This window comes from Lynx rufus, unplaced genomic scaffold, assembly GCF_022079265.1.
Source record: "Lynx rufus isolate CCGP_SWC_20201006 ecotype Redwood Valley unplaced genomic scaffold, mLynRuf1.p SCAF_4, whole genome shotgun sequence".
In the NCBI taxonomy this organism is placed as follows: domain Eukaryota; kingdom Metazoa; phylum Chordata; class Mammalia; order Carnivora; family Felidae; genus Lynx; species Lynx rufus.
In genome coordinates this window covers 127,813,005-127,839,255 of record NW_025814856.1, presented here as the reverse complement: position 1 = coordinate 127,839,255, position 26,251 = coordinate 127,813,005, and the positions used below count along the sequence as shown (strand labels likewise).

General features: G+C 42.6%; 1 protein-coding gene across 2 annotated transcripts in view; it reads left to right on the top strand.

Annotated features, from left to right (window-relative positions):
* ELMO1 (engulfment and cell motility 1) overlaps nucleotides 1-26,251 on the top strand; it is a 532,635-nt gene that overhangs the window by 465,910 nt on the left and 40,474 nt on the right. For both annotated transcript variants that reach the window (XM_047095403.1, XM_047095404.1), the window contains exon 17: nucleotides 21,659-21,822. In XM_047095403.1, coding sequence (XP_046951359.1) covers nucleotides 21,659-21,822 — 164 coding nt within the window. The remainder of the gene's footprint in view (nucleotides 1-21,658; nucleotides 21,823-26,251) is intronic.

The window sequence follows — 26,251 nt, the reverse complement described above, 5'->3', positions numbered from 1 at the left end:
CTGAGAATCTGAGGAAAGCAGCAGATTCGCTGGGAGTGGGAAAACACATATGTCTCATGTCATGTTCATGAGACATGGCACACAATTTCAGGTAATTCAAAGAACTCCAAGTTAATAATCTTTGCCTTAAATAGGACCTGAAGCTTTAAAATTCCATGCAAATCTCTGAGCTCGCAAGTCATATATTAGGAGATTTTCAAGGGTCCTCTGCTGCTGTGGTGTGATTGGAGGAGTCCAGTTACAACCATGTGGTTTATTATCAACACAAGTCAATAGCAGATCAGCCAAGGACAGCAGTACCCAGAAACTGTAGCACACAGGCTCATTTTAACTTTTCCATACACTACTTAGTATCTTTTTATTATGGCCCCATTCTTTGCCTGTGTCATAAAATCATCCCCAGATTCTCCTCCAAGGCAGAGTTGATAGAACACGTATTCAGATTATGTTACTATTTACTAATGTGCATGTAGTCTTTCTTGTTACAATTTGTTGTCATACAGTGGGGATCCTACTGTGAGGACAACCAAGCTCCATCTTCCACTGTATCCTCTGCTCAAGTTGGTCAGATTCTACCTGTGTCCAGAACTTAAGTCACTTTTCATCTTTACAATAAACATTGTGCAGTTTTCACCTCTATATTTTGACTGTTTTTCTACAACCTCTGTACAAGTTCCCCTGAAATAAACTTGTTCATGCATTTTATTCTCCCAGTGAACCTTGTTGGCATTCCTTTTCTCTAATGCAACAGTCTTTCACGTTAACAGAGTCCCCCAAACAAATACAAAGGTGTAATGAAGTATCTTCTCATTTAGTATTTGTTGAGTACTTGCTATGTACTAGGTCTCCATTGAGGAATCCAGTCTAATGAATGAGGCAAATATGGATTTATAAATTACACACAGTGTGATCACTGTGTTAGTAGAGGTGTGGGACCCAGGATGTCAAATAGTGCAGGCTGTACTATCCCTTGTGTGACGCAGGTACTCAGCCCTTTTTCAGTGAGCATTTGTTGTACCCCTCCTGAGCGGCTGCAAGGCGCTGTGGAAGTAGATACTCAGACCAAAAAATCTTGAACTTGAGAAACTTTCACAGCTTAACAAAGATAGACAAAAAAAAAAAAAGCTCCAATGGAAGCTAGATGTGATACAGGCCATAAATGTAAAGTAAAGCAAAGCAAAGTGGAAACAGCGTTTCCTGAATACCTAGTATGTATCAGGAATTATTTTAGGTACTTTCATTTACATTGTCTAATTGCATATTCCAAATCATGTTTTAAAGTAAGTCTTATCCCTATTTTACATAGGAGGAAATTAAGGCTCAGAGATGATAAGCAAGTTACCAAAGATCTCCTTATTTCCACTCTATATAGCTAAAGAAGCTTAGGAAATACATCAAAACAATGAAGTGAGGAAGAATATGACCTACTTTAGTCACCACCTCATGCTCCAGTTTTCTCTTAACTTCATCTGTCTCTTTCCCCCTTCCCATTATGGTTAAGTATATACCCTGGAACATCCTTAGGGTTTGTCCCTTACCAGCTACAACTATTATTAATATCCTGATAGTTTAAAAAAAAATCCCTCTGGATGTGGTTCAGCAACTGTTCCCTGTCTTCCTTCCATGAGTTACCCAATCCCTGGTAGCATTAATATTAGATATAATTAAGTGTGCTGCCTTTATAGGGTGAGCGTCCATGGGCATGCCATCTTTTTTATAAAGCAGGAACATTTTTTAATAAGACATAGACATGGCCAGCATCTTTTCTTATAATTCAGGGCCTCTCATGTCCTTTAAAAAAATTTTTTTAATGTTTATTTTTGAGAGAGCATGAGCAGGAGGGAGGGTCAGAGAGAGAGGGAGACACAGAATCTGAAGCAGGCTCCAGGCTCTGAACTGTCAGCACAGTGAATCAGAAGATCACGACCTGAGCCAAAGTCAGACGCTTAACCAACTGAACCGCCCAGGCACCCCCTCTCTCATATCCTTTTTAACAAAACTAACAAACCCACACTTTTGGTTGCCTTTACTGGATGGGAATTATTGCAGCTCAGCTACATTTATCCAGTATCATAGAAATTGCTGAATATACTCCCTAAATGACCCAAATCTTATCCCCCTTTCAATTTAACACTTTAAATAAATGCCAGCAAGCTTCAGCGCTTTGGAAAATTACTATATGTCTGAAACAATTTGGATATCAGTATTTGTCACACAACCTTCCTAGGTGTGACATCTAAAGCAATAGCCACTTAGCTTACTTGCATTCTCTGTGTGGTATTTACCCAATAGTCATCACTCATGTGTGTTCATTAGGTCTTGGGGTGATGAGCCAAGCCACTGTATTCTCAGCTGGACCTGGAGCCTGTTTAGTTTGGCACTGATTAATGATGTGTGGGGAGTGAGCAGTTTGCAGAGACATCGTAGAAACCTAGTTACCCAAAGACAAATAGCTGGAAGTTGTCTGATGGGAGCATGAGAGGTGGGTTCTTGAGAAATGGGAGTCATTTAGAAACACCAGTGTGATTTTTGGTTACCCTAACTAGAGAAGGGACAGGTTCCATAGTAGATGATGCTTTGGGGTGTTATTTCTTGATACACACCCCAGGATGAGGTGTGAGGCACGCTACTGATGTGCCTATCCAGCTACAACCTCTCTCTGTTCCTTGGTTCTCACCATTTGTAGACTGGGCTTACAGAGCCTGCCTGCTTCCCAGTCACCTTCAAACAAAATGTAGGTGTCTCAGTAAAGTATCTTGCAACATTCCTTTTGAAGATCTTATGCTAAACGAGCAAGCACTTATAGCTTTACTTTTTTTTTTAACCAAATCAATCTTACACTGGAAAAACAATGCTTTGAGTGTAGCAATATTAAGTGTAGGATAAATAATATTTATCTTGGCTTATGTACTTCCTATCTCTTGTTTTTCCTTCTCGTTCCATTCACCTCTTGCACCATGTGGGTTTGGCATCCATTCTTTACTCAAATTTTCTCCTTTTTGTCTCTTTCTGTTCTTTGAGTGGGGCAATGAGGAGAGACATGTTGATATTGAAGTTATAGAGAAAATGTCTTAGCTCTAATTGGGTTGCTATCCTTCTGGTGGCATGCCAACAGCTGGCACAACACGTTTTTTTGTAGTCCTTTCCAAAATAGACTCTTTCTCCCTATTACTGACAGGGAACTGATGGAAAACATATATAAAGTTCCCTTGGCAACTCCCAGCCAGAGACTTTATGAATACCTATTTCCTGAAGATAACCCATTGTTTAGAGGACTTTTTTTTTCACCAGCCCATCCAGAATGCTCAATTCAAAAGTTACAAGGATGCCTTTATTCATTGGGGATGTGGAGAAAAAACAGAGAAGTAGGAGGGTGTGCCCAGGGTTACACAGGAGGCAGCACAAGAAGAAAGATGCAAAGCCCAGTAAGCACCAGGTGTTCTGGCTTAATTATTAATCTTTGACTTTATCACGGAGTTCTTCTTGTCAAGATCTTAAATTTTCACCACTTCCTGCAAAATTCAGTTCAAACAAATTCTTCTTGGCAGTTACAGGCCTCCATAGTCTGATCCTGACCCACCTTCCACTCTATCCTACCCCCTTCCTAAGTGAATAAGCATAAACAATAACTATCATTTGTATCTGGTCCTGTAAAAGTTGCTTGATAAATATTCCTTTAATCCTTGTATCACGTTGCAAAGTCTATACTGTAATTTCCAGTTTATTGGGGGAGCTCAGGCTTAGAAAGTTTCAAAAACTTACCCCATAACACATAGATGGTGGAAGTGAGAGCCAAGATTCAAACCCAGTTCTGCCTGACTCCAGTGCTTGCTGCTTTCCTTTGACCTTCCTTAAATTCAAAGTGATCTTGAGCAATTGCCTTCTTTTTTTGGAGAGACAGAGAGAGAGAGAGAGAGAGAGAGAGAGAGCATGCATATGCACATGAGCTGAGAATGGAAGGAGGCAAGGGAGAGAGATACTCTTAACCAGGCTCCACACTTAGAACAGAGCCCATTGCAGGACTAGATCCCACAACCCTGGGATCATGACCTGAGCCGAAATCAAGAGTCAGATCCTTAACTGACAGAGCCACCCAGGCACCCCAAGCAGTTGCCTTTTTATTGATGGGGAGAGCCCTAACCCCCCTCACTCTTCTTTTCAGACCTAAATCATACCCCCATCCTGCAGAACTCCACCCAGAACCTACTTTGTTCCTACAATGTTTTCTAATCCCCCAACTGGAAACAGTCTCCCTTCCTTTGAACCACAGAGTACGTGGGAATGATCATTTGACATCATGCCTCAGAGCAAATAACATGAAACAGGTAGAAGTCAGGAGCTTTGGGTTCAAATCCCTGCTCTGCCAGTGTGATTTTTATTAAATCACTTAATTCTCTCTTAGCATGTGCTGCAACCTGACCTCTAAAGTCCCATCCAGGCAAAAATTCTAAGATTCTGAAGTTGTATTTTATATAGAATTTCTTGTATGCTTTGAGTCCTATACTTCTTTGTATTCACTAGTCATTCGTTCATTTATGTACTGAGCATTGATATTTCAGCCTTGATCTTGGAAGCACCATAATCTTCTAGAGGCCTCACCTCCACTTTTGGGCTTAAGTCCCTGAGGGCAAGGACTTTGCTTTTTTTTTTTTTTTTTTTAATTTTTTTTTTTAATGTTTATTTATTTTTGAGACAGAGAGAGACAGAGCATGAACGGAGGAGGGTCAGAGAGAGGGAGACACAGAAGCGGAAATAAGCTCCAGGCTCTGAGCTGCCAGCACAGGGCCCGACGCGGGGCTCAAACTCACGGACCGCGAGATCATGACCTGAGCCGAAGTCGGCCCCTTAACCGACTGAGCCACCCAGGCGCCCCGTTTGCTTTTTTTTTTTTATACCCAAAGCAGATAAAACAGAAGGAAAAGTCTCTTTGACAAGATGAGATCCCAGAAAAAGAAGTTTGCACAAATACTAGTAAGCACCATGTAACATTTGCAGTCTCACAGTGTTTTCAGCTTCTCCTCAATCCTTGTGCACTTGTACATACAAGCCTGACGTTACCAACCTGCCCCACCCCCCAAAGAATGGTTATCAGTTAATTTAAGTCACAATATTTCAACTTTGGTTTCAAAGGACTATCATCTTCTATACCACATTTAGTGACACTTGTCCCCTTTGGCTCCTGCAGGTCTTCAGACATTTGTTTTAGCAGATGGCAGTTCTGCTTATCCCATCAGCAGACACCATTCTGGAAAGTAGATGACATCTTCCTCCCCGCAAACCCTCAGCAAATTCCTCAGACTGCATTTTTCATTTGTCAGATGTTCATGCTGATTCCCAGACGCCCTTATGACAATAATAATAAATGTAAAACTCTCACCTGGATTTTCTTTCTAAACACTTTCCTAGTGTGCTTGCTACTTGAGCACTTCCTAGGTACAAGGAGCTATGTGTTAACTTGCTACTCTTTTCCCTGATATAGTGTGGTAGCATTTGCCAACTATAGGTAAAAGTTGCAAACATCTTTTCATTCAACTTTCGTATTCTGAAATCAACTGCATCTTGGTATTTCCACTTTAATAATTTAAAGCATAGGCTTTCTAAACTCAGAACTTGGATTCAAATCTCTCCCCTGTTGGGACACCTGGGTGGCTCAGTCGGTTGGGCGTCCAACTTCAGCTCAGGTCATGATCTCACAGTTCATGGGTTCAAGCCCCGTGTCGGACTCTGTGCTGACAGCCCAGAGCCCGGAGCCTGCTTCGGATTCTGTGTCTCCCTCTCTCTGTGTCCCTCCCCTGCTCGTTCTTTGTCACTTTCTGTCTCTCAAAAATAAATAAACATTAACAAAAATTTTTTTTAATCTCTCCCCTGTCAGTTACCAGTGTAAATTCTCTAAGCCTCAATTTTGGGAACTGAAAGAAATGGAGGGTCCCTCTTCAGCAGGATTGTTGTCAGGATACAATGAGAGGAAAGATACCAAGCTTAGAGTCCTGTACCTCCACTGAGTAAAGTGCCAGAAGGTGCTAAGGGCCGCCATTCCATCCCCTCTGATAGATAAAAGGTGCTTTGGGAGCACCCATCCCATTTGATTCTTATGACTGCACCTAATTAGGTGAGACAGAGAGTGGATATTAAATTTGTTTTCAGTTTAGGAATGTTTTCTGCTTTAAGAATGGGATGCCTGGTGAGATCCAACATAACATGCGTACATTTCTTAAGTGAGAAATTGAGAACTGTCATAGGTGTAGTTTAATGTGCTTTTGTTTTTTGAAGCTTCTTTTGCTTGTACCACTTTACACGATTCATGCCTTTTTCCCTTCTTTCACACTTTCTTTTTAAAAAAGGAACAGAACAGAACATTGACTCTCCAATATACCTGAACCCTAATACATTACATTGTATTCTTTTAGACATCATTTCATTTGTTTTTATTAAATAAGGAACAAGTGGATTTATAGAAACTGATGTTACTTCTAAAAAATCCTCAGTGAATTTCACCCTAATTAAAATGCTAATTAATTTCACCATAAACATTGCCATGTTTATGGCAATTTCCATAAACATTGGTCATAGAAAATTTTTCCAGAGTTATAAAATCATGGAAATTTGAAAAGAAAGAAAAAGGTGATTGTGTTTAACATCAGGTCTATAATTAGGAAGTCTATAACTAGGAGACCCCTGTCTGCCCACTGTTTCACCATGTCAATAAATACATGTCAGCTCTGAGTGTTTGACACTGTTCTAGGACCAATGATTAGGTCCTTACTGCAGACAGTATATCATTTTCAGAGGTGTTAGTATTGGTTTCGATTGCCAAGATAGTGAGTTAGATAGAAAGTCTGTGTAGTTATTGGATTGAACAACTTTCACTGGTACATAAAATTGAACACAGGTCCAGGCCCTAAAACGCCTAGGGTTAGTCTTCAAAGAAATTGGGCATTGGGACTTTTAAGATACTCTGATCCAAGGTTACTGAACAGTTGAATACGTTAGGTAAGAGTAACGGTTGCTTATCAACATTGATTTCTTCGGAGATGGAGGGTGAGTGCCACCAAGAATGCCTAATTCAACTGGTTGTTGGTGGTTGCCTGCAGGCAGAGTCTGGGTCCAGCAGAAAATAAAGTGCCCTGATAGATTAGTGATGCCCACCACTGACCTGGAAGAGAGCAATGATGGTATATATGCTGCATCATTACCTTCTACGAGGTTTTCTCCAAAGGATGCATAGGTAGGGCAAGGGACCACATTCGGGCGAAGCGTGGCAGATGCATTGGATTGGGGAAACCATGGGAACAGCTGTGTTCATCCAGCTGTGAGAGATAATAGCAAATGGGCAAAAAGGAAGAGGAAATGAGTGGAGAAACACAGGAGCCATTTCAGATCTTCCTTGGGCTCATTGGCTCCAAACCACCAAGTGACTGTTGGGATTTTACAGAATCAGAGCAGTCTGGGCTGTTTTAATTGTCTGAATTTTGTGCTGTGGTGGTTGACAGGTTCTCCTTTAAAGATAATAAATGGCTCACAATTACTTTAGTTTAGAAAGTGCTCCTCTGCCCTGGGACACTGTAATAACCAGCCATGGAAAAGAAAAGGCCTGGGGATTTATGAGGTGTCCCAATTTACAACCATCTGGGAAAAATACAGCAGGACGTTGGTATAGCAGTGTGTTAACCAGAGTTAATCTATCATTGCTACTGTTATAAACCCTCTCTTTCCTTCTGCTTAAAACTATCACAGGGATTCATCCCTGGCCTTCACAAAGACGCACCAGAAATCATTTTTTTAAAGCACGTAACTCAGAAATATAGTCTGGTTGACCTTCGCTTTACTGGACTGAGTGGGAAATTTTCCAGGTATGCAGGATTTTAAAATCCACTAGTGATAAAAAGATAAATGAGGTATAGTCTCTTCTTTCTGAAGGCTCAAGGTGTCCTACTGGGAGACCAGTAGTGAATGCATAATTTCAATACACTCTAAGAGGTGCCATTGTTGAAACAATAGGGTAAGAATAGAAACACATTTGTATGCACAAAAACCAGTGGTATGCTTAATAATCACTTTGTTTTCCCTGCCCGCAAATTATATTGTTAGCCCATACCTACAATAGAACTTATTAAAGTCCAACATTATTATTTATTTGCACACCTTCTTCCCCCAAGAGGAAGTTTTGCAAGGTGGGCACTGGGTCTGGTTTTGTATTCCCAGCACTTCACCCCGAGTTTAGCCTGTATTAAATGCCTAATAAATGTTAGCTGAGCAAGTACAGGATGCTTCTAAAGATTTTAATACCAGAAATTGACAATTCATTAGGTAAAATTTAGAAAGTAAAAATATATTTACTCCTAATATATTCTGTTGATGATTCAGAACACCCCTTCCCCATATATATCACAGAGTATAGACAATGGGTGCTGCTAAATTTTAAGTTCCCACTGTGTGGCCGTTTCCACTGCCCCATCTGTCTGCTGAGGAGCACCCACCAACACTTCATTTTGATGGCACTGTCCTCCCAGAGGGACTTGCTGAAGCAATAATTCTGGTTTCCCGGGTCCATCAGCCTTGCCTGATGGCAGAGCTGGTTTATAGGATCCAGACCTCGCTTTTCCCACTCTGTATCGCTTGTGGTCTTGCCTGAGCAGTCTGCTTATGAAAAGTTTATTGAATATCCCTTCCAGAGGGGCAGGCTGTCCCGTTTCATTTGTCACTATTTAACAGTTTATGCAGAACATGCTGGGAAATCTCAACGTGCAGAACTTCTGGCCTCACCTCCATGTGAGACGGTAGACGTTTCATTTCTTTCCAAATGGCAACTAATTTCAGAGTAGTCTGAGGCTAATTTATCAGTGTCCACCAATACTCCCCTTCTCCATCTTCCTTTAGCCCTATTCTGTCACTCTACACATATTTATGAAACTGATCCTGGCACACAGAGATGAATTGAGTAAAATCCCACCATCCACAGAGGTTGAGACACTCTAAGGTAGATCAACACGTGAGCAGACGTTACCATTCACTCCTTTCCTTCACACCTTACATTACAATGAATGAGTGAAGAAAGAACAGTGAGTCCATCTCAGATTTATTGGTAAGAGCCCATAATGTTTAAAAGGCTACCTATGGATGCCATTTATCCATAAACAAGGACAGTTGAGAATTGCTCATCATTTAGCACTGTGTATTTTAGCCTCATGATTGTGTGACTTCAAAAAGGAAAATCCTTTGAGGCTCAGTTACTTTTTCAATGGAGTTCCTCCTCTGCTTTGGGGGACCTCTCCGAAGAGTCATTCCACAAGTGCTACCACCACCACTCTTAGCCATGGCTGCAGGAGCACAACACCTCAGTAGCAACTCCAGCTTGGGAGACTTTCCCACTGGGAAGATCATTCTTTGTAACTTGCAGAAGATTTGCCAAAGACTTTGCTTTCAACATCTATGCTTGACAAAGTATGGCTAACTTTAGTGATCGAGCAATAGTCAACCAATAGTAGTATAAGTATTAAAAGAAAAACTAACATTTCCCCCAACCCTATTAGAAAAGAGTTTCTCAACTTTTGTAAGAAAACCAGCCCCATTTGTTTCTGCCTCTTTCCCCACGCATGGTCACATGTTTTGACTAACTTGTTTGACATGTTGTTTATTCAAAGCTGTAGATTAAATGTCACCCACTAATGTGATTTGCTCAGACTGCTTGCCTGAGGCTGACTCCATCAGACACTGGTGAAAATAGCTCCCTCTTGTCAACCAGGGCCTTCAATTAGCTGACCAGCAAGTCTGCCCTGATTACTATATTAATTTGGCTCCCTATTTTCAGTAGAGAAAGGAAGTTTGGTCATATCGCTATTTGCCTCTCAATTGCTGTCCCTTCAAGGGCAGGCTGCGGAGAGAAGGTAGTGATCCTAAACCTCACCTTTGTTTCTCCTCTTTTGAACTGGCTTCCTGCAGATGCTGAAGAAAGTGAGAAATGTGTTGCTTCTATATTCATTGTTCTTCAACAGACCCAGCACTAATTGATTTTAAGATGAATTCCTGGTTGAAAGATTTATTTTTTTACTGGCCATAAAGATACCTTAAGCCTTAAGTAAAATGCCTTCTCATGAGGAACAGGACAGCTGTTAGTGCCTTGTGTTGTAGTCTTTGGAATGTGAAATCACCCAGTTAGCACCTGCACAGAACCATGGAGTCAGGCATTGTATAATGAGCTATTTGGGAGACTAACACCAAGGCCCTCAGAGTTCTCAATTTGGATTATGATCAGATTCTCAGGATGCTTGAAGCTGCCTGAACATCTCTCTGTCTCCTGCCATCCAATTCCTATTTTATTAGTGGCTAAAAATCAGAGGAAGCTCACAAAGCAAGGGAAAAGTGCTGGGCAGCTAGCTTCCCTTTCTAACTGCTCCAGGGCCATCTTCTTTGCTCTCAGGGCATGTTTGAAAAGTCACCTTTCATACTGTATCTAATACTAGTTGTCCCCCAGGTTCCCCAGGCCCGTGTCGACACTACCGGCTGCAGGTTGCCTACTCAGGTTGGCACGCAGGCTGCTGCCCTGTGTCTGGGAACATTGATGCTAAATGCTACCCAAGGAATTGTGGGCCCATTGGGAACACAGTGGTTGCCCTTGCTAAAGGGGTCCCTCAGCAGCACTTGATCCTAGTAGGCAGATGCCCACACCACAGTGGCTCTGGCTGCCTCAGTGATAAGCAGCCCAGGCACAGTGGTCTGGTTCCTGAGTAAAGGTGGCCTCTCAAAGCATGCTCAGAGCCAGCATGGTCCCCTGACCCTGTCTCTGACTGTCCTAGATGAGAACACTCATCCTGTTCACACTGTGGCTAATATCTGAAGACCAAGCATTGGGGGAACTACAGGCAGTAGCAAGCCAAGGTCTTGGTTCCTCATCTGTAAGTTTCATTGGGCACGTGAAGGAGGGAAGAGGCCTGTCCCTTCTCTCTTTCCCCTGGAAGGGAAGCAGTCATCACTCCTTCCTGTCTTCTTGTGCCTCCTCATTTAGACCAGTAGATCTCAAGCCCAGCCACACACTAGCATCCCCTGTGGCGCTTTGAAAAATATGCCCAGTGTCTGGAACCTATTCCAGCCCAAATGAATCAGAATCTCTGGGGGTGAGGCCAGGCAAAAGTCTGCTTTAAATTCTATTTTAGAGTTAGAGTTGGGAATTGCTGATTTTTAAAGCTATTTATTTCTTTTAATCACTTGATGGGTCCATTCGGAATAAATAGGTAGACATTTTCTCAGTTACTACTATGTGAGTGGATTGTGCAGGCCCTGGATATGCATTAATTAATGAAGGACACTGTTCATGATGTTACATAGTATGATCCCATGATGGGAGAATGGGGGAACCAGCACCGACATGAGGGAAGGGCAGCAGGTCAGAGAAGGATTTTGTAGACTTGAAGAATGAGCAGGTAGTAGGAGGATTTTAGTCACAGGTGAAAGGAAGAACACAAATGAGGGCACAGGGGTGAAGTTCGAGGCACTGAAAGGATCTCAGTGTGACTAGATCATGGGGTGTGAGGGGTGAAGCCAAGGAGGAGGCATCTGCTAGAGCGGGAGTTGGAAGGCAACCACGTGTGCCCACATGGCCACACTAGAGAAGCTGGTCATCCACAAGCAGTGCTGAACCACTGTAGGTTCTAAGCAGGTAAATGATATGATCAGACTTGCATTTTGGAAACAATCCAGCCTCTGTGGGCAGGGTCTGAAGGGGACAGAGGTAAAATCAGAGGCTTTTAGGTAAATCAGGACAGGTAATGATGGGCCAGAGGCCCAAGGAGGAGTTAGTGAAAATGACATGGAGTAGACCAAAGGAACAGGTATTCAAGAAGCAAGTCGACAGCACAACACCCTTAAAAGTGTAATCCTCAGAGCCAAATTCTCAACTTCCAAGCCCAGGTAGTTCCATTATTTTTATCATTGCTGCATAGTTTTCCATCACTCACCAAAGACATAATGCAAGTCAGAGTTGCATTTCGGTCACGAGTACAGATGGATGGCCCCCAAAGAGCAGGCCTTGGCTGTTAGGCAGTTTATACTCCAGGCTCTATCTTGAGAGGAGTCAAACCAGGGGAAGGTTTTGGTCTGCAGTGAACTGTCCTTTTTCTCAGCTCTTGGGTACATATCTTGGCCTTTGATGTAATGCACAACAAGCCTAACCTGTGTGGGGTTCAGAAATTCTGTCTTAGGGAAGAAGAGTTACAGTGACCTCACTCCTCACATCACACATAGCACTGGCCTTCGGCTCTGAATGAAGTCATCATCAGCCCCTCAGACAGATATCCTAGGAGTTGAGAGCTCAGAGGACTGTTAGAGACCCACTGGAGAAACAGAGACAGCAAGAGAGAAGCTAAGCTAAATGACTTGCTGATTCTCATTATGACCGCCTGCCAAGATTCAGCCATGTCCATTGTGAAATGTGAAGGAGCTTTTTTGCATTTATTATTGCATTTGATTCATGAATAAAATGTTTCAAATTCATCTTGCATAATTGAGGACACATGATGAAATCAAGAGGGGCTGGAGGTTGAACACCAGCTAAGCTGATCCTCTGTGATTTCAGAACAGTTTCTGGCCATTTACATTAAGCCTGACCCCACAGGGCCCTTCATTAGGGGACTGCATTGGTCAAACCTCAGCAGGACATGTGGCAGGATGGAGCAAGGACAGGAAAAAGTATCTTCGAGGCTCTGAAACCATTCAGGGGGACAATTGAGAACACTGTTTTCAAGAAAACAAAGACTTAAATATTGGAATCAGTTCTGTTCAGTGCAACTTAAATATAATCTTGAACTGCCCTCCATGCATTCTAAACACCCTGTGCCATCATGAAGGGGTCTTCATACCGCAAGGACTATTTTATTTTTTGGATGAGCTGTCTTGAGGACTAAGATTCACAGGAAACCTCCTAATGATGGGGATAGTGTTTAGGGATCAATGCTCAGAATCTCCTAATCCTGACTAAAGTTGGTCACCTCCACTTTCTAGATAAGGAAACAGGTTCATAGAAGCTGAGTGATTCATTCACCTAGTTCAGCATATCATGGAGCCAGACTTTGAAATGAGCATGGCCTATCTGTAAAGCCAGGTGTTTTTCCTCTATACCAGGGGTTGCCAAATTGCTGCCTACAGACCAAATCTAGCTCACCACCTGTTTTTTAAATCAGGTTTTATTGGAACAGAGCCACACTCATTTATTTACTTCTTGTCTGCAGCCAGTTTCACACTGCCAAGGCAGAGCTAAGTAGTTGCAGCAGACACAATATGGCCCTTACCAGAAATCTGCCAACCTCTGCTCTGTGCCCATACTGCCCCAGAATAAATACAGAAAACCTAAATGCTTCTCCTTGGGCCCAGAAAGCATTTTTAATTTTTCTCTCCCCTTCATTTAATACATTTGAGACCATTCAGCAAAAAGTCTCATTTGTGTGGACTAGCCTAGGCAGTCCACTCCCCAGCCGTGGCAAAACTACAAAGTAAAACCATTTTTAGTTTCCAGAAGGTGTCCTAATTTTAAAGACCTCTAGGGGGCTGGAGTGGGGGTGGGCGGGGGGGGATTGAAAGCCTGCATCTAGGTCAATATTTGTCCCTGCCTAGAATGTCATCAGTTTTTACCCTAACTTCTAGCACTTTTTCTGGGCAAGGCCTCTTCTCCCCACATCCTAAACTTGGAGATTAGCCCTTCAAAGTGATCCCTGGTCTCTGGGAAGTTATTCTGCCTGTATATGAGCAGTGAGACCCCTCTCCAGGCAGAATCCTTGCAATTTTTTGGTCCTTATGAAACTTCAGTCATTTTGTTTTGTGTAAGGAACATTCTTAGGAAGAAAAATGGTCCAGTCCTAAAGCCTGGCAATGACAGTTCTCCCACATGACTCATTTTTAAGCTGGACTGTGTTGACATCTGTCTTCTCTGAGACAGCCTTTTCTCTTCATTATGAAGATAAATCCATTTAATGGGTCACTACTGATTGGGTAGATTGTACATTTTTGTAAGTGCTGACTCCCTCCTTTAGTGATAATGCCCAATAGTGGCTTTTCTAGAAACTCTCTACTTTTCACAGACCAGCCTTTTCCAACTCAGCCTGGGAAAGGAAGCCCAAAACGATCTCTCAAACCCTAAGACAACATTTCAAAGCCACGGACTTTACTTTTTAGACTTTGTAAAAGTGCACTTTGAGAACCATGTTAACAGTCTTATATCTGTGTTAAGGATGTATTTGTTTAATTCTACAGATAAAATGTGGTAGCCTAAGAATCTATGGCATTAAACATATCAACCATTATTACAGTCTGCAAGATACCGTGTTAATTACTAGTGACCACAATGCAAATAAGGAACAGTACCTGCCCTCTAGGGATTTACAATCTAGTTGGAAAAAGGTACACCAGTAACTGACTTATCTCCTTTAATGGGATATGGCACAAATTGCCATTGATGCCATACTGAAGGCTGAGAAGTGGGGCTAAATGTTTGCTGAGACCAAGCTTCTCATATTTAGTGAGTGCTGGAATCATTTGGAGGATCTATTGAGAAACCCTGATTGCAGGGTGCTACTCCTTGAGTTTCTGATTCAGTAGATCTGGGGTAAGTCTGAGAAGTTGCATTTCCAGCAAGTTCCCAAATGATACAGATGTGGTCTCGGAACACTCTTTCAAGGATATTTTATTGTAGGAGAAACCTCTGATATAAGTCATTTCATTCTCAGAAGGCAAGGGAGCATGACATCATATTTGTTGTGTGTCTAATATGTTCTATTTGGTGTATTGAAATAATATCTTATTTCGATTTCACAATAACCCTATGAACTCTGAACTATTATTTCCACTTTATAGTGAGCAGACTAAGGCTTGGGAAGGGAAACTCATGTATGGTCCAAGGTACCATAAATGGTATGAGGCTTTATCTAAAGAACAATACCTCGACAAATTCTAAATGATTAGTATTTATGGTTTACAAATGAGAAAACTGAGCCTGGGAGAGATAGACTGTCTTGGAAAAAGTCACAGCCTAGCTTCACAGTTGTGTATTATGAGAAGTAAGGGAGATGATTCCTTTTCAGAAATACCAAATAAAAGCTGTGCTATCTAATTAACAATAGGTTTACAATCTATTGGAAATATGTATGAACCAACCCCCCCCAACAATGGAGTCTCAAATCTTTAGACACTTCACTTCCTGTTTCTTCTTCCCCTCTCCATTTCGTGGGCTTATTTTTGTGGGTGGGCTTTGCAATGAGCATGAGGGAAGGACTGAAAGTCTCTGTCCCTGAAAGTCACCTCAGGGAATATACACTTGTTTCCGTCAGACTATTTTTGGTCTTACATGGGCATAGACAATATCCGGGTAAGGCTATAACCTCTAGTACTCAGCCAATGAGGAGCCAAGGGAGGGACTTGCATGCTAGGAGATAAATTGTCTGCTGTAATTGTCCTGAGTGTGCATGTCTGTCAGTCCCCTATTTTTGCAAGAATGTTGATTAAAGCCTCGCTTCACTGTGCTCTGAGTCTCCGTGTCCCTCCTTTGATTGGGTCTGTGGGCTTATTTCTAACATGTATGTTGGGCCCTAAAGGCTGAGAAGCCATCCTGCAACCAGTAGCATCCATTTGCTGAAAGCTGTAATATGGACTCCAAAAGCATATTTTGTCTAATGTCTGACCCATGCACTCCCTCCCTCCAGCCTTTGCTCTTGCTGGTACCTCTTCCTGGACTTCCTGCCCCTCTTCTTCCCTCAGTTACTCCCATCCATCCTTTAAGTCCCAGCCACAGTTGTGTCTCGGCCTTGCAGACTTTCTGACATCCTTCCTCACCCCAGTGGCAACAGGGATAATGGCTCTTTAGTAATGTTTCCCCAGACCCCTCTCCAAGCAGAATCTCTCCCAATTTTTGTATGCGTCCCAACATACTTTATAGTATTGAATTTCATCACACAGCCCCCAAATCCCCTGATGACTTATCATTAATTATAGAAAAAAAATCCAAATTTTTCATCTTAACCAACAAAACCACCCACTGTCTGGCCCAGCCTGACTTTCAGGCTTACCTCACAGCCCTAACTCACTTTTCCAACTAAATGAAGCCACCATACACTCCTCCCCACCCAGGGATGTCTTCTTCTCTCTCCAAGCATTGGCTCATGCTGTTTCTTCCACCATTAATGGTAGCTCCTTCTCTGCTTCTCATCATGTCCACATCTGGTCTCTCCTCAAGCCCCATCCAAAGTCCTGGTGCTGCGCTGTCAGCCCATCAGCACTTGAGAGGGACCAAGTATTTGAGGAATGAATGTCTTGCCCTCACTTCACTGTGACATTACTTCCTCCCTTGGAGGAGGCAAGTATGTACATGTCTTATCCACTTTCCCAGACTGGGTGCTCATTTGACACAAGTCTTCAGATGTCTCACTTATGGTGCCTTGCACATTGTTGGTGCTTGAAAAACAGTTGTTGAATGAACGGATGAATAATGCTGGATGAAGATTGTGGGTATAAAGGTGTGGTCAAATTGGTGATTAGAGCACAGGGAGGCTCAGGAGATCTGGGAATAAAACACAGGAGCACATTTCAATGTACAACAGGAGCACAGTTAGATTACCAGCATGTTTGATTCTAGTTAGGGTTCCCCAGCCCTTAACACCATTAACCCAACCTTCCAAGGAGCCCAAAGGTTTTCTCCATTTGAGGTACATGTGTCTTATGGAACTGCCACTTATGTAACATGTGACATTATCACAGAGAACATGTGCCGGAAAAATTCCAGAAACACACCACAGGCACAGTTTGACCTTGATGAAATAATCGGTCAATAGCAGTAAGTGAATGCAGATTCTAAAAGTATGTTTTGTTTGCTGTCTGTGGCAAAGCATATTCTGTAATTAAGAAGTTTTAAGTTCATTGATTTGCTAATGCCTCTGCTACACCATCTGTGGGTTTTCCAAACAATGATAAAAAGTTTGATATTTTCCAAAGAAGACAGAGTCAAACGTGGTGGTTGTGAATGTCTTGATTTAAATTGCACACATAGAGCATTCATGGAGACTTAACATTATTAATTGTAGCCTTTGTGGAAAGTATTTTGCAAAGGAATAGAGAAATACTTGATTTATTTAACTATTTTGTCTCTTTAAAAAAATCAATGACATTTTTCACTGGGGTCATTTTCCTTGGCACACAGAGTGACCATAGAACTTCTCAGGGCTGGTGCCAAGCAAAACTGTGAAGTAAATCAGGGAAAGCCAGTCTTTGTCTTCCCTAACCTCTGTTCTATGCTGTATACATACCAACCACTTGCACCCCTTTTCCTGGAGCTAGGTGCCCCTTGGCTTATCCTTATCTTTTTTCTTATCCTATCAACCTACTCTTAGGAAATGGTATGTGTTTTCTTTTAAACTGAAGCATAAGTGATTGTTGGGAATTTAAAAGATTGTACCACTTATGGATTCTTACATCTAGCAAAAGATCAAAGTCTTAAGCTAGAGGAATTGAAACTCTTAACAGTAGATTTTAAGCATAAGATTGAAGTAGGAGCTGAAGAATTTCCCAGACCACCGTAAGGGATTATCATCATTTCCATGCAAAGGTACAACCATGTGCATATAAATGAGGATGATTTTTAAAACGTATTTCTTATTAAAGCACCTTTGTTGTTTCTATCCAGCTTCCTTCTCCTACTTTTCCCCAGTCTGGGCAACCTCCAACCCATAAGCTGGTATTCCTCTTTGACTTCATTATATGTATTCATTGAGATCTTAAGTTGTAAGTGACAAGAATTCCATTCAAATGGGGAAAAAAAAGGTTCACGTAACAAAACCAGCAAATGTCAGGATTGAATTAACATTATGGTTGAATATAATTTAACCATTAGCACATTCTCTCTCTCTCTCTCACACACACATACACACACACACACACACACACGCACACACACACACACCTTTCTTCTGTCTAATTTGAACGAAATCAGTCTTAATATCTCCCACTCTTCCTGCATGTTAAGGGACAGTGTTGCAGTTGTCAATTTTAGGAGAAAAGAGCATGCTTCAGTTCTGCTTCACATCAAGTCAGAAGTCTGGCAAGGATGCTGATTGGTCAATTGAGGTCACATGACCACTTAGTGTAATCATTGTGTCTAATCACATGTGGTCTGGTGACTGTCATCTCTGTGACAGCCTCTTAAGAAATGCAAAAAGTAGGAGAATTCCTTATCTATAAAATTAGGGAAGTGGAGATGTCTCTAAAACTTCCCCAGCTTTAACCTGATTCTATTTAAAAACTGCTTCTTCATTTTTGGTATTCTAATCGCTCTTAGTCTCTCTTACATGTCCTCTACCTCCCACATGAGGGTCAAATAACATTGGGAGATGATAATTATCTCCTTGGTTTGACTCTGAGTTTCTCTAAATGGGGAAGGGGACAGACAGCTCCTGTGATGCCCCTCTCGTGAAACAGCAAACTGTTATAGTTCAACCTTGACCAAATTTAACCACCATTTATGCCACATAATATAAGATGGTCACAATTTTCAAAATTTGTCAAGCATCCCAAATTTAGCATTTTTCTTGAGTAAAAAAAAGCAGCAGATCAGGTGGAAGGTCAACTGGAAATTTTCCTTTATGCCATTATGCTGGGGGCATGAAACGATGCTTATGCAACTGGCTCCAATTCAGATGCAGCCCAGGCTCAAAGGGGTTAGTTAATTAGGTGTCATGTTCAGGTTATTCATCTCTTCCCACAGCATTGAACACCCACTCTTCCTGCAAAACCCATGTAATGTCTGCTCTGAAATGCCTCCCTGTCTGCCACCAGAGACCACCAGTCTGTCTTCTCTATCACATCCACACTTCTATTGTAACAATTATTGCCTGTGTCCAATGTCTAGCTCTTATTACACTGTTAGTTCACAGAAGGCAAGGGCCATACCTTACTCATCTTTGAATTCCTAGTGCCTCACCCAGTATAGACACATGATAAGTATTCAGGGATGTTTGTTGTATTGACTTTGTAAGTAATGCTTCTCAAGCAACTTTGTAATAATTGCTTCAAATCAATATCGTCTGCTTTATGGTAAGCTGGTAACCAGTGGAGTTAGACTGCATGACCCAGCCATGGTCCTAGAAACTCCCATGAATCAGAGTCCAAAAGGATGAGAATAAACTGAGGGTTGATGGGGAGTGTGAGGGAAGGGTGGGTGGGTGATGGGCATTGAGGAGGGCACTTGTTGGGATGAGCACTGGGTGTTGTATGGAAACCAATTTGACAATAAATTTCATATTAAAAAAAAAAAAGGACAGTTGCCTTCATGTCTTTAAACCACTGCTGTTACCAGCAACCACCCCTCCCCTTCATAGGGCAGCTGTGGCACACAGGGCCTCTGTGGTGCCTACTGGATAAAGCAGATTCATGAGTACATGACAGAGATCTGTCATCCTCCAAGTTTTCTTCTGTAGTTTCCTGAAATTTCCTGCCATTTTGTGATAAGACACTACCTCCCAGAAAGTCCTCCTGAAAATGCAAATATGTTACCTAATGGAGGTTCTTCTCATTGTGAACTTGGGTTCCTAAATGTCAGAAGCATATAAGGAAAAGTGAGGGTTGATATCACTTGAAAAATAGATAGATTTGTTTTTATTCCTGTCACCTATGACTCATCTTCTCTTCAGTTCAGCCATTTTCAATTGACTAAAGGAAAATATGCCTGACCTGGGATCCCTGGAACATGGGGGCACTGAAAGCAGTGGGTCAGCAGATGAGTAAAGAGTAAGGACACCTGGCATACCTGAGGTAGGGGACTCATGTCATTGGGGTCACCTAACTTCTACTGGGAAGCCCCCAGGTTTTCCTGAAGGCCAGTTTAGTTCCACTATCAAGGAGGATATGCTACCTCCCAGTGTCCTCTAGACCCCTGCAGGTCACTGAATGGGTCCTTTTGTGGACAGGACAGCTATAAGAGAGACATATATTTAGAGAAAGAAACCTGAGCAGATTGCTTAGCAACCCACACCATCAAAAAGCTCAGCAAGTACAAGGAGCTGTCAAGTGTTTAGAGGACGTTTTAGCTGCCTAGTATTTTCTAAGGCGGTGAGATTCTCCCATCACCTAGCACTCAGGCACATTTGGAAGTTCAGGTTTGCCACAATCTTTTCCATGCTGTAAAACTGTTACCTCTATTACAATAAAACCATGAAAATGTCATCTTAGTGTAGGACTAGTCAGTGAGCAATTACCAAGTACCTATCATGCATCACTTATTCAACAAAGAACTGATTAGAAGCCATAAGGAATATACTGGGATCACATTCATAGTGATGAAGGCACACACATGGCACCCCAGGGCTGTTCACCATCAAGTGCCTGCTGTATGCACCATACTGGACTGCTTGGTGCCATTGAACTCAACTAGATATGTGTAGCCTTGGATAAGTCCTCCATCATTCAGTCTCAGTTTCTTCATCCTTAAAGGAGTGGTAATAACACCTATTCTGCTGGATTGGAAGGAAGATTAAATGAGATGATGAATAAAAAATGTGCCTGGCACAAAATCTAGCATATAATTGAGTTGCATTTGTGATTTTTTCCTTTTTTTTAAGTTACCTATTGACCCCAAGGATGGTGGCATGATTGGCAGTGTAGTAGAGTGTTCACACCGTAGGGTTCAAATCCCAACTCATCCACCACCAAGCAGTTAGAGGATTTTGAACTGGTTACTTAATATTTCAGAGCCTCAGTTTCTTTATATCTAAGTAGAATGATGACCACATCTAACTCATAAATTTGAGTGGATTAAGAGAGAGAACATATATAATGCACCAGCATAGTATCTGGCACATAGTAACTACCTTGTCAATGGTAACAATTGTTTTCATTTGCAGTAGAGGATAAAAAAAGAAGCCGGGAGATTACTGCAAGTGTCTTGGATGCCTCTGTGTTCTCTAGTCTTTCCCTGCTTTATAAATTCTGATAAAGATGAATCCACATTAATGGAGGCAATGTTTAATTGCCTCCTTGTGGGCTGGATAGCACATTACCATATTCTTTTTTCTTGAGGCTTCCAGTGGGATATGTCTGTTCTATTTAATAGGCTTCTTCTTTTTTTTTTTTTTTTTTTTTTGTGCCTGGTTCAAGAAGGCATGTGTGCATTTTCAAATCCCTCATTTGTATGAACACTCAGGCCTTAACTACATGGGGAAAGCATTCTGGGAGGGGCGAGTGTGGGTATCGTTTCACGTTCATTTGAACTGGTGCCAACCAAACTTCCACAGTTGATTGTGTCTCAGTGATATTCTTCCAGAAAAAATAACGGTAATGCAGAGTCCTCGCTGCCGCTTGGACTTCTTTTGCTTTTCAAGTTTGCATTGTCTGTGGTGTTGGCTTCAGCACAGACATGTAATATATCGAGCAAATGGACCACTCCTCCCGGCCAGACCTCTCATCCCCAACCCCAAGTTAGTCCATCCATCTCCTTCTTGTGGTTCTACAGGTACAAGACAAAGTTGAAGATGTACATCATGGTAGCCTACTCTTTGGAAAAGCACTCTCAAGGTTTGGGCAGAGAGTGCAAGTCAAGGGAGGCAGGGAGGTAGGGAGCCATTATCTCTGGAAGATTTTTTCCAATGGGCAAGGACGGCCCCCAGGAAAATTATGGTCTTTCTTTCATCCACAGGTAATGCAGGTGGTGAAGGAGCAGGTTATGAGAGCTCTCACAACCAAGCCTAGCTCCCTGGATCAGTTCAAGTGCAAACTGCAGAACCTGAGCTACACCGAGATCCTGAAAATCCGCCAGTCTGAGAGGATGAACCAGGAAGATTTCCAGTCTCGCCCGATTTTGTAAGTAACCGCTGTCCTCTGTCTCCTCGCAGGCTCTGACCCAACACTTCTGGTCTGAAGGCCTGTTGTGGGCTGTGTCGTGAGATCCTTACAGAAGGCCAACAAAAGACACTCCAGGCAATGTCAGTTGGGTTCCTCAAGTCTCAGCAGCTCCCTGAGGAAGGAAGGCTGGGCAGGGCCGGCTGAGGGGAAGACAGGCACAGTGTTGGCAGCAGGACCGAAACCAGGAAGTGGCCTGGTGACTGACAAGTCCTCTGAGAATTCACAGTCGAAAAGTGGGGGGGACCTTTCCTAACACCCGGGACAAAATTTTTTTGCCTGTGTAGCTATTCTCGGTAGGTCCCTTTGATTGACAAGAGCAAGGGCCACTGATAATCCGGGCAATATGAACACTGAAGTCCTGGGTGGAAGAGACAGATTGAGAGGAAGAGAGAGATCCACTTCTCCCTGCCCCCTCAGCTTTGCCTCGTGGCAGAGCATCGTGCATCACCTGCTTGCCCATCAGCCTGCAGGCCTGAGAAGGAGAGGAAGCAGGCCCTCTCGTTATAGGACTTTGCAGCACCAGTTGCTGTTTCACATACCTCTATCTTGGGGATGCTCTGCACCTCCAACACAGAGACTGTTTTGTTTTGGGGATTTTTTTTTTGATTCATCTTTTCTTAGAACTGGCCTATTGATCTTCCCTTGTCTTTTTCTAAGAGCCAGGTCAGTTTTGTTACCCTTATAATTTATACAGAAGCAAACAGGAGAAAAGGCAGGGAGTGGTAAGGAAAGTGATATTTATTCTCTTTCTTCCTGCAGAAGACTGGACACAGCTTCTTCTGAACTTTTGGTGAAGCAAACCTACAGTATAGGTGTCATTATGACATTAACCCTCTCGGTCTCTGTCTCATCCTTTTTCTTTCTACCCCTCTTTCTGTCTTTTACTCTTAAATATTTGGCCTTTTTAATGCTTGGCAGTTTGCAAAGCAGCCCCTCCCACTATTTCATTTCCTCACATCCATATGAAGTAGGTAGATCTTACTCCCATTCAAGGAGCAGGTATAGACCAGAGAGGTGAGGAGCCAGGACTTGATCTCCAGCCCACTGATCCCTCAACCAATGCTCTGTCCACCCCATCAGAGCTCCTTTGCAAAGTGCAAGGCTAAGATGAGGTTTAAGAAAGTTCACAGGTCAGGGTGCCTGGGTGGCTCAGTTGGTTGAGTGTCTGACTTCAGCTCAGGTCATAATCTTGTGGTCTATGAGTTCACGCCCCCTGTGCTGACAGCTTGAAGCCTGGAACCTGCTTCAGATTCTGTGTCCCCCTCTCTCTCTGCCCCTCCCCCACTCACACTCTGTCTCTGCCTCTCAAAAATGAATAAACATTTAAAAATTTTTTAAGAAAAAGAAAGTTCACAGGTCTGAAAAGACAAAAGCCAAGCTGTCTACTATGTGTTTATTTTCAGGCCCTAAGAAGCACGGTTAGAGGCTGTGGAGCGGAACTGCAGATGTTAGTGAGGGTGACATTAGGTGCAAGGGAGAGAAGCACTTCCTGAGGGTCTTTGGCTCGCATCGTGAGACTTGAATCACACCTGCATTGTGCACCAGCCAGCTGTGCAGCAGGCGTTGCCAGGGCTTTGCCACTGGTCCTCAGCCAGAGGGTCCAGCTAGTCCTACCAGAAAGAAAGCCCCTCACATAAATGATTGACCCCTCAGAGACACAGTTTCTTATTTGCAGAGGGGGACAATTCTGCCTCACCCTATCCCAGGGCCTACAGTCCTGAAATGTTGGATTTCATAAGGTTTGTTTCAGCGGATGTGTAAACACGAGGAAACTTATTTTTTGACACCAATTATTAAAGCCTAAAGGGAGACTTTAAGAGACCACTTCAGTTGAGGCCAAGGGATTCCAATTAATGTTTGACCATGACTTTATTCTAAGTAGAAATGTTAACCACATGTGAAGTGTGAATCCTTTGCACCTGTTTTTGGCTTCATATCTTTATCTCCTGAGGCTCTGCCCGTGACATTCTGAAGTATTCTCTTGATTACAAGAAGCTCCTATCTTTACATTTATTACATAAGGGGGAGCCATACAAATATAAAGGGAATTTTGGGTATGTATGTAGCTTTGGCAGCATCATTTGGCCACAGGACTGAAAAGCACTGCAGCTCACTAGAGCTCTTGGTATAGTTGCAATAAGTCATGAAGACTTGTCAGAAACTCTAGCAATTTCAGTGGGGTGGAGCCCATGAACCAGCCTGATCATTATCCTGGCCTCTGAGATGGGCAGTTGGCAGCCAGCCTCCTCCAGCTTCTCGTCCAATGATGTTTTTGTCTGTTGAGTGACCAACTAGACAAGAACTCAGTGTGAGATTGGAGGAAGCCTAAAAGCTGCCAAAATGGCTTGGAGAACAAACTCAAGTCAACAGAGAGAAAGTCAACACATGTATGATTGTTTGTATTCATTCATTAATTCACATAACAAATATGTATCAAATGACTCCTACCTTCTCAGCTCTGCCCAAGGTGATGGGGACAGGCAGAGAACCAGAGGCACTTGACCTCCCACTGTCCAAGATTGTGAAACTGGGGTTGCAGGGTTAGCACAGACTGGGCTTGGTTGGAAGAAGCACGGGTAGGGGTTGTCATGAGAACATAGAGGAGACACATCTCACCCAAGCTCAGGGATTAGGATATTAGAAATTTAGAACTGAAAAGCACCTTCAAGGTCATCCAGTTTAAGCTTTTCATTTTGAGGACTGGGACAACGACTTACCTGGGGCTTGACTGAACCCCACTGGCCACACCCTCACCAGCCTCTTGACCCCCGTAGTGCGCCCCCCCCCTCACCTGGTCACCTCTGTGACTATCGCACACAACACGGTGGCAAACCTAAGTGCCACAAAGATGCTTTGAGGCACACATCCCATTATTATAAAACGTTGATGTTTCCCGAGAAGAAAAATGCACACCCTATATGAGCAATTATTTGGGGGGGGGGATATTCAGTGGGGTGAAGAACCTCTGTTCTATTTCTTAGCTCTTAACTCATTGTTTCAGAGAGGAGATATTTGTTTTTCTCCACTTAGCATGACTTTACAGGGACAATAAGTCCATCCACACAATTAATCCGAGTTAATGGATATAAAAAGCTTGAATAGTCCAAAAATAGGTCATTTAACACTAATTGGGGAGAAGAGAGGCAAGGATAAACACCAATGAAGCATAGTAGCAAAAGGTAGCAGATCCACGCCCAGGCAGCTAACAGATCTGGAATCCGACTCCAAGGCCACCACCTACCAATATGGCTCTGTAGACAAGTTACGTAACCCATCCTAAGCCTGCTGTTGTTAATGTCTAAAAAGGAAGATGATTAAAGCATATACATTGTTGCATCGTTATGTGCATGACCTAGTTCTTTAAAAGCATTTAGCATATGCCTGGCACATAATATCCACTAAGAGAAATGTTCACTCTTACCCATTAGCTGATAACCAGAATTGAACATGTGGTCACACTGTTGAAATGTAAATGATAAAACTGACACTATGAATGTCTTTGTATGTGCCTCTCCTGCCTTATCTCGGAAGGTACAGGAGAAGTATAGGTAAGAAAGAAAAAGTAAAATCAAACAGAGCCGGAAATAAGGCCAATGCCTATCCTGCATATCTGCCTCCTCACTAAAGACTGGCCACAAGCTTTGCTCAATGCTTTCTCTTAACCAGTGCCGGTAGAATGGTCTGGTCAGTTACACAATTTTCAGTGTTCAGTGCACTTGACAAATACTTATCAAATGCCTGCCACATGCTGTTCTATGTGTTGGTGATTCAGCAGTAAAGAGGACTCAATTCTCACCCTATTGTGATTGTATTGTTGTGGAGAGAAACAGACAATAAACACAGTAAATAAGATGATAGCATGTTAAAAGAGGATAAAGACCATGGGAATGGAGAGCTGGAAGTTTTAAATAATGTGGTCAGAGTAGATCCCTCTAGTTGGGATGGTAACATTTTAGTAAAGATGTTTAAGGAAGCAGGCTATGTGTGCATTTAGGAGAAGAGTACAGCAGAGAGAACCAACAGTACAAAGGCCCTGAGGTAGGAGTAGGTCCGGGTGCTCAATAAAGAAGGCCAGAGTGGCTAGAAAAGAGTAAGCAAGGAGGAGAACAATAGGAAGTAAGACCAGAGAAGAGGCTGGAAGTTGATATGGAGGGCCTTGTTGGGGAGCCATTGGAGGGTTTTGAGCAGAAGATTGGCATGCTCTGACGTGGGTTTCTAAATGATCCCTCTTGCTTACTATATTGGGAATGGACTCCAGGGAGGCAAGTTTGGAAACAGAGAGATCAGTAAGGAAGTTACTTAAATAATCCAAGAACAAAATGATATAGATTAGATAGATTTTGAAGATAAGAAAGGTATTTCCTGATTGATTGGATGTGGGGTGTAA